The 10,000-nt window shown below is 37.5% G+C and overlaps 1 protein-coding gene across 1 annotated transcript; it reads left to right on the forward strand.

Annotated features, from left to right (window-relative positions):
- Positions 1-314: 314 nt before the first annotated feature.
- On the forward strand, positions 315-9,785 carry LOC113809345 (tubulin monoglycylase TTLL3; the record flags this gene model as incomplete). Its single annotated transcript, XM_070124821.1, is given in 3 exon segments — positions 315-412; positions 1,711-1,823; positions 6,884-9,785. Coding segments are annotated over 3 exon segments (778 nt in total), but the record flags the coding sequence as incomplete, so codon positions are not given.
- Between the last annotated feature and the right edge of the window lie 215 nt (positions 9,786-10,000).

Consider the following 10,000-nt stretch of genomic DNA (forward strand, 5'->3'; position numbering starts at 1 on the left):
AACAAACCTCCACATTCAATAGCTCAGTTTCCTCTCCTCAAACAACAACAAATACAACTACAACAACAACAAAACAATTCTCCTCATTCAATATCTCACTTTCCATCCCCTCAAACAACAACAACAGCAAATACAACAACAACAGCAGAAACAACAACAACAGCCAAAACAACAACAAAACAATTCTCCACATTCAATACCTCACTTTCCACCCCTCAAACAACAACAACAACAACAAATACACCACCAAAAACAACAGCAAAAACAACAACAACCCCCCGCTCAGCCCCTCACGTGTCCGCTCCCCCCCTCAGACCGTGGCTCATCGAGATCAACTCCTCCCCTTGCATGGCGTCCACCACGAGCGTCACCAAGAGGATGTGCGCGCAGTGTCTCCAGGATGTTATTAAAGGTATGTGGTGTGTTGTATATATGTACACACACGCACACATGCAGACGCACACGTAGACACAGACGCACACGCGCAGACGCAGACGCAAACGCACACGCATACGCGCACACACACACGCACACAAAAAAACAAACACAAACACACACACGCACACGCACAAGCCCGCGCACACGCACACGTAAACGCACACGTAAACGCACACACACGCACTCGCACTCGCACACACACACACTCATACTAATAAACATTGTCACAAATATGTGTGTGTGTGTGTGTGTGGTTATATGTATTTATAGTGTGTCTTTATAAGCGCGATGTGTGTTATGTTGTTAGACATTATGGTGATGATTTATGTGGTGTGTAGAGTCTGGATGGAGCTCTTTGAGCTTAATTCAGTAAAGAACTTTTTATCATAATAGAATATGTGAAAACTAACATGAGACCAAATATGATGGTTTTCTTAAAAAAAAAAAAAAAAAAAAAAAAAAAAAAAAAAAAAAAAAAAATTGCTTCAGATACAAAATTTACAAATAATTATTTATAATGTACTTGCAATTCGGTCTGGCAGACTTTTTTTTACATAAATTAATTTGCTTATACAACCCATCCACTAATTACACTTCAAGATTGCCCTTGTCTTAATTATCAGGCAATTATCACCACAGGAGTATAATTATACCTGTTCCTGAGTGTATAGTGTAAAAAAAACATAAAACATTGTTGATAAATGTGACAAAGAGAATGCGTTGTAATTGTATGTTTGAAGATACACTTTATCGTAGTTTGTTAATGAATTTTACGTTAATGAAAAACTCACACAAGACAAAAGTACTGATAATACCAATAAAAAATATACACCAAGAAAGAAATATATATTTTTTTATGATATGAATACTATTTTTTTCCAATAAATAACCCACACATAACCCAATAAAAACTCACACAAAGCAAAATTACTGATAATAAAAAGAAAAATAAATAAATATAGAAAAAATATGACATGAATAATACTTTTTTCCAATAAATAACCCACACATAACCCAATAAAAAACGCACACAAGGCAAAAGTACTGATAATAAAAAGAAAAATGAATAAATAAAGAAAGAAAAAAATGACATGAATAATACTTTTTTCCAATAAATAACCCACACATAACCCAATAAAAAACGCACACAAGGCAAAAGTATTGATAATAAAAAGAAAAATAAATAAATAAATAAATAAATAAATAAAAAATATTTTATGACATGAATAATACTTTTTTCCCAATAAATAACCCAGCTCTCTCTTCAAACAGTCGTGGTGGACTACAAGCACAACAAAACAGCTGACACGGGGCAGTTCGAGCTGGCCTACAGAGACAGCGAACGATCAGTGCCGAACCCACCTTACCTTGGAGTCAATCTGCAGGTGAGTGGCCCTTAATGACCAGAATTTCGGACTACAAGAGGAAGTAAAATAAAGGCCCTATGGCACTATCACTTTTTTCGGTCATTTTTTTGCGTTTCCGAAAGAATTTGAGGCTTTCCGCGAGTTTGCAAACGGAACACCTCCCAGACGAAGACGGTTATGGCCGTTTCCGTCTGACTAATTTTCGACTTGATCTTGCGCTACGAAGGATCTATACAGCTAAAATGTTTTTTTCAGTTTATAAATTAGATAGAATGAGTGAATATAAATACATGCAATTATTTTAGAACACTGGTATATACAATATACATCATCATATTTCTTTAAAATAACGTAATATGTATGAGAATGTTCGTGTGATTCCCGGGACCTCACTCCGACTGCGCCAGGTTTGTTTACAATGTCTGCTGCCTTGGTCATGTGATCGGGTCAATCGATTTTCACACGAGTTCATTCGGAAACGCTACAATTGACGGAAAAAGTGATAGTGTGATTGGGCCTATAATAAGAGACAAGAATTATATATCTGCAAAATAACTGGCGACAGACTTGGAGGACAGTCGCAAAACATTGGTATGTTGTCATACCCAGATTGAGAATCCTTAAGCATGCATGTACACAGAAATATACGCATATCTATTACTTTAGACATGCTCAGTCAGTCAGATAGATAGATGAAGAAATGTATATCCATCAGATGAATTGACGGATACGCATCTATTTCTGTGCATATCCATGTCTATTTCAACAAACCGGCGTCAGTCTGTCCTTCAAATCTGTCGTGTAATGTTTTGCAGATTTATATTTCTTGTCTCTTAGTTTACTTTTTTCTTTTGGTGTTGATAGATTTTGGATGACAGGACATGGACCTCTTGCAGCTGGGATAGAAATGAGAAACTACAAACCATTTTTTTTAGATTTCTTAATTTACATACTTTTTGTTTTGTTTGGGGGGTGAGGGTGCAGTTGTGTGATTTAGATAAATAGTATAACTTCAAAAAAACTGTGATTCTTGGGAGAATTAGGGCGTTTTAAGCTTAAAATATCAAGACTTTTTCTTGGTATTTCATAAGAATAGTCTCCTTGGCCGTCAAGCGGTGTACCGTTACCATGGTAACAGCCTCGTAACCGTTCTGGTTTGAAGCCTTCGAAAGCGAGCGCTGGCCAAGAACTCCGCTAAATATTTTATCCGAGAAATATTTTTTACGGTCTCTGTTACTGTAATTTCCATGATGGAGATAATGGAGATTATGGAAATGAAAAAGCTCTTTCTTTTAGATCATAAATAATTTTAAGACGAACAATTTATCGCTTACTTTTAAACTCCTCGTCTCTTTAAATGGTGAATATACCTACTATTCCATGAGGCAGATAATATTTCAAGTGGAAAAGTCTGAAAAATTCTAGCAACATTCTCTTGTTGATAATGTATTCTGTGACTGTTATATTTAACTTCATAAAATCGTATATATGGGAATGGGTAGGCCTATATTTTCATTCAGTGATGTTCATTTGTTTTGATATTGCGTCAGAGTGTAAGGGTTGCCAATCGGAAGTGTGTGTCACTGTTTTAGAGGCTTTGAATATGCTTATAGGAGAGAATATTAGGCTTTGTAGAGATGTTATGGTAGATATATTCATTTAAAACGTTTATTATGGAAGATACTCTGATATACACGTAGAATTTTTCAGGCTTGACATTTAATAGAACCGTTCGTGCGTATTAGCAACACTTCTCAGGCTCTAGCAACCGTTTTAAGCAACGAAGTTCTGGGCCTCGGAGCAAGAATTCTTGGCCAAGTGCTCCCCTGCTGAAAACGCCTTTAGTGTCATCTTAAGTAGTTTAGAGCACTGTTGTCCAGACTATACGTAACATAGGGCGTCTCCTGTAGCACCCTTAACTCTTAATACCATATTTAGTTTAATCCTAAGCCACCGTGTCCGTACCGAGGACGACACTCTCCGCTGCCAGACGGCGCGACAATAATATTCAGTAAAAACTGTCGTACTCACTATTCTATCACCACCGTTATCATGTAATGTCGGAGAGAAGAGAAATGTCGCGCGTGAAATTCGCTCTTTTGGGAGATTTCATGTTTTATTTTTCCTTCTTTCTTTTTGTAATGTCATGGTTTTGGTAGTCATATTTAAGAAACTATTTAAGACATCTCTTAGGTTTCAAAATATCTATTAGATTCAATGTGTATTTCATGGAACTGAGACTCTTACTAATGTTTTCATAATGCTAATTATCTTATGCCTTTTTTATCTCTGCACAGCTTTGCCTCCTAGTTGTTTAAAGTGTTCTGTAAATAATAATATAAACTTCTCAGATGCTTCTGAAGACCACCTTTTCCTTCCCTTCATCCCAGACGTACCTACATGATTGAAGACAAGGCATTCAAAAATTATTCATATTATTAATCAATTCTTTATGCCTCCCAATGTTCCCAAAATTGAAAACTAAGATTAGCTGAAACTAAGATCATATCAAAGTAAGAAAGTTCGTACCTCTATTTTCTGTACACATTTCTTCAAGATTATCTGTTTCAAATATGATTTGTTTGGAATCTTAAGTTAATGGACTGTCTCTTTAAATTTCTATCAATTCTTGTGATGTTCCTGGTCTGTGATGTAGTGATGGTTCTGCCCACTGTTGTTGATGTGAAGATCCTGGTCGTGTGGGAATAGGTTTTACAAATCTAAAGGGTGGGAGCTGAGGTAATCTTGGCCTCGGAGCCAAGATTACATGAAACATTCATGTGCAATGTTCTCTTCACACATAACTGTTGCATATTGTGTAGGGTAGCGTAAATAAGCAACAAAATCATCCAAAAGATATCTATTCAACATTCACCCTTCATGTCCCTACGCATATGATATATAAGACAGTTTTAAAGATATTACCTAAAGATTTGCAGTCCGATATAAAATTTATTTGGATAAAAAAACCTTGCAATTGCATTCAGACACTGCATTGTTAAAAGATTTTTCTGACAACTGATATTCATTTTTTATAGATTGGAGAAAAGGTGATTGTTATAGAAAGTTGTTGTCAGTCACTCAAGATGCAGTTTGATCTTCATATGATAATTACGAGGCACAAGTAGGCTTACTTATAAAGGAAACATGATTATTTATGAAATATTCTATTTTTCCATGATAACGATCTTATATTTATAGTAGTAAAATGGGTAACGAAACTGCTCTAACAACTATAAGACCAATCTTTATTTCAATGACACTCGAGTACAAAAATGACATTCATCAATTAATATCCATGGCGCAGTTTCCTCGGACAGCTCTTTGCTGCGTTGAATCGTGTTGGAGGAGGGAAACATGTTTTCTTCAGGATGCTGTTCAGGAGGTCCATAGAAAAGTATATTTTTTAATTTTGTTGTAAAGTAGATGAGAAAAAATCAGTACATAATTCTTCTTTAAAACACTGGCTCATGTTTGATTTAAAACGTCAACTTGTGTGACCCTGACCATATAATTTTTGTTTCACTAACCTGGAAATATGAGTTCCATGCCCGCAGCCTCTGAACTTCAAAGATTCCTCGTAGGATTATATTGTTTTTTATATTCATTACCATAAGTTATTTCCTTTATCAGAATATATGATCATTTGTGTAAATATATACAATTTCATTTTCATAATAAATACTAAGTAGGAAAATTCTAAGACGATCGATGTTATTGCCGAAAATAACTCTGAATGGCAACTCAAGCGATGGCACCCATGAAGTTCATGACGGACACGTGACGTAACAGTACATGATTGGTGGGATTAACGTGTCCCTTCTGCGCATGTGCAGGATTAAAAAAATGAGCCTAATATTAAAGCCTGGTCTAGAGGTGCATTAAAAGTTGATCCTGGACGCTGCCAACGCGCGTGCGCACAAGAGATCTGGATTAAACTTTAATACTGGATTAACTTTTATGGCACGTCCAGAAATCGCCCATAGATCAAAAAGGGGGGGGGGGGGTACGTGAACAAACAAGGAACACACACAAACAAACACATCACATGTTATTAAATCATCTTTATTGGGGTATCAAATTCGAATTTATTGACCAACATTCCTGCAATGCAGACTTTTCATAATTGGTATATTATTTGAATTATCCTAAATAAAATGGTTTGGTTTAGCCACAATGGACGGGGTGGGGGAGAGGGTACGTGACAGTACAAAGTGATAAAAGGTACAATAGGCGAAAACGTTTGGACAACACTGGTTTAGAGGACATAGTACAGTGACGGACAAAAGCCTTTAAGGAATTGAAGCTCCGAATCGGTCATACGAAAAATATGGTATGAAGCGGATGTTCGAAACAGGTTCGGAACAGTTTCGACCGTAACTGTGCCGTAAAATAAACGCGGGTATTGGATTCTGAACTTTATTTTTTCCATTGTTTAGAAAGGTATTTCATTTATGGACGAGTGGAATTAATTGAAGTAAAGGTGATAGAATTTAGAATATGTAGATTAGAATCATAAATATGAGGAATGGCATTTGAGTTACAGGTGTGAAATTACATTATTTATTATTTCTGTTTATAATTACTTTGTTTATTATTTTTACGCTTATTGTTACTTTGTTTATTATTACTGTGGTTACTATTACTCTGTTTACTATTAGTATGTTTACTATTACTATGTTTACTTTTAAGAAATGTGTATTGGGTCGATTGGATAAAGAATATAATAGTTCTTGAAAATGTGACTTTAACTTTGATGAAGAACGGGGTTAAGGATTCAAAAAACCTTTTATTCAAACCGTGGGTAGAACTTTTAGATAACAATGGCTTTAGTGGTGGTGGTGTATAACAGCGATTGCAGAATGATGATATTGATGATTGGTGGTAGTAGATATATATATATATATATATATATATATATATATATATATATATATATATATATGACAATGATGGTAAAGATAATTGCAAGAGTAATACTTATAAAACTAGAGACAATATTGGATAATATATATGTATATATATATATATATTTTTTTTTTGTTTTATTGTTCTAACACTTAGCCATTTCCGCGCAGGTGGTGGGGCGCCAGATCAAGAAGGGCCCCGTGAAGATCGAGAAGCGGAAGCCGAAGAAGGCGCGGCCGGCGGAGCGCCTGGTGAAGCCCCTGCCCCTCATCACGCTGTCCCTGGAGGAGGGCGCTCACTACGGCCCCCGCGAGCACGCCCTTCCGCACCACCACCCCCACCCGCGGGAGACCCCGGGGGCGTTCGCGAGGCGCTGCTACCTCCTCGACTGCCGCAGGTACGCGGCCGGGGGCGCGGGGGGCTCGGCGACGCCCGGCGGCCCCGGGAGCGCCCCCGTCCTGGCGCCGATCGGGTCCGAGGAGGAGTCGGGCGAGCGCGGCACGAGCGCCGACAGCTCCGTGTCGGTCATCGTCAACTGCGAGACGCCGCCGCCCGCGCCCCTGCCGCCGCCGCCGCTGCCCCCCGACGAGGACGGGCGGCGGGCGGCCAGGGAGAAGGGCGAGGACAGCGCCGCCGAGGACGCGTCGGCCGAGGGATCCAGCTCCTCCTGGAGCTCCATTTCCAGGTCGGAGAGCGAAGCCACGAGCGCCTCGCGACCCAGCTCCTGCGACTCGTGACCTGCCCCGAGGTAGGGCGGAGGCGGTCGGGATGCGCCCGAGGTCGTCGGGGGCCGAACGAGTTCGTCGGGGCCCGTCGTAGGTTGTCGGAATTCGTCGGGGATCGTCGGAAGCTGTCGGAATTCGCTGGAGCTCGTTGGAGACTCGGTGATCGTCGGAATTCGTCATCGGAGATCACTGATGATCGTCGAAAGCCTTTGAAAAGTACTGAAGGTCGTCAAGGGTCATCTCACCCCGTCGACTGACTCCCACAGGCCATCGAAGGTCAAAACAAGAGGTTATCATCCTTGGCTGTGACCTCATGGAATGACTGAACCGAACGAACTCTCTGAAAAGAGAGAAAGGGGAAAGAGGAGAAGAGGAACTCAAAAGAGAGAGAAAAAAAAGAAGAGGAATTACGAAGAGAGAAGAAGGGAACTACGAATGGAAGACATAACTGCCATTTAGTGATAACTAGTCAAACACAACACGATATTAGCTAATTAGACTTCTTTTTATCCTTGTATAAAGACTAATAGATGAGTAAGGTCGTTTTGTATTGTCTATTCCTGACATTAATTTAAGGAAGATCCTACGTTATGCGTGATAAATGCGGTATAACCGTTTTTTTTCCCTTTTGCTAGAATGGATTCTGAAAACTGCAAGTGGGTGAAAGTGTGATTCGATATTTGAATTTATCTATTCCCACTATAAAATGATTATGGCCAATCAGATGAGGTAATAGATGTTATTGGACGCAGTGTTAGTTGATATGTCGATTGCGGTAACATATCTGCTCTTAATGAACGCAGTCTAATAGCAGATTTAGTAGTGGGTGATAATAAAGGAAGCATTTTAATTGGATGGCAACATGGTCGGCACGATTGCTTGTTTCTCTAGTTTAAAAGAATTAATACGCTGATATTGGTTGTCAGATGGTTGAAACTGCAACGTTGTAGGAGCGGAATATCGACCATGTCTGTATTTGGCGTTCATTCATAACAGATGGTTAAAATCTTCAGCGAGAATTCAGATGTTCTCAAACGCATTATAAATGTTATTGTTTCAATGTGATGAACAATGAAGGAAAAATATTATCATAACTACAACACTGTCGTAAATTCTGTAATCAAATAAGGGTTGTAATTATCTGTGGCTGTCATGTGAGGTGTATCGTATCAAATTTATTAAAACTTCAAGGAATAAAATCATTGCTGTACCATGGAACAGGAGAATGTTTATGATGAATATTGTAAACAAATGCGATTGCATGGTAACGTGTGGCAGGATAATTAGGGAATATTTCGAAATATAAACGCAAAAACACATATGTTCGTATGTTTGCACTGGGAATCCATCTTTCGCATATATTCAGTTGATGAATTATGAATAGAGAAAATTTTCAAAGATGCACATTTGATGAAAGCATTTATTAGCCTGTTTTTTAATATATCATTGTTCCTATTTTTCTGCTTTATCAGCTGTTCTTTAAAGGGAAATTAATTACGAAAATGGAAAATCGCTTTTTGTGCATTCAATTTACTCGCTTTTGGTTGCAGGAAATGTCTGTGATGAGAATGGTCTTGCGTCCAAGGTGTCCCTCTCTGGAGTAACGAAACTGCAAGAAAAATTCAAAAGTTCTTTTTTCTTTTTAATATGTGGAAGCTTATTCCAACGGGTGATTTTCATTTAACGTTTTCTTTGTTTTTAGCTTATTCTGAACTGAAGCATTTTCACTCTGTAAGTATTCTCTGCTTGAAAGTATCTTGGAGTAAGATATCTTTGTACTGATTAAAGAAAAAACGATTTTTTTCCTAGAATTATTACTATACTGTTCAAGAAGGAAGAGTAATAAGGAGAAAGAAGAGAAGAAGCAAAGAGGGATGAGAAAGAGAGAAAAAAAGGAGAAATTTAGAAAAAGTTACTAATTAAACTTTGATGTATCACTTAGAAGGTAATATACCAGAATTTAGATAAAAGAAGAAATATAGAGAAAGATACCGAACAAACAAGCAAAATTAAAACCCAGTAAAAAAAGAAACTAAATTGTGAACAGCAAAAATATCTAGAACCTTCCATTTCTCAACATTAACTTTATATCGTAACTTCACATGTAAACAATATATCTGTTTTTCTTCTTGTCATATTTAGAAAGAAAATTAGCTTCTCTGACTCTCTAACTTATTTGCATTTTGCTTTTGTTCTTGTTCGTGCTTTTGTTCAATAAAATGAGATGAGCTTAATAGATGAAATTGTTGTAGAATTACCTTGGTACTTGCGGATGTGTTGATCGAGTGTGGATGTGGCGTGGCGGTCATTTTATAGGATCGTTTTAATAATAAAGAATTCTGGCGAAGTTTTGAGTTTTATTTTCAAGAATGTAGAAGAGAAAAAATATGTATATATTTTTTTCGAGAACTGACCTTTTGGATTTTTATTATCATCATCATTATTATTATTATTATTATTATTATTATTATTATTATTATTTTTACGTGTGGATATAGATGAAGAGGAGATAAAGGGAAGAAGAAGTAGATGAATATGGAAATAGTTATGTAAATACACACA

This window comes from Penaeus vannamei, chromosome 8, assembly GCF_042767895.1.
Source record: "Penaeus vannamei isolate JL-2024 chromosome 8, ASM4276789v1, whole genome shotgun sequence".
NCBI lineage: Eukaryota > Metazoa > Arthropoda > Malacostraca > Decapoda > Penaeidae > Penaeus > Penaeus vannamei.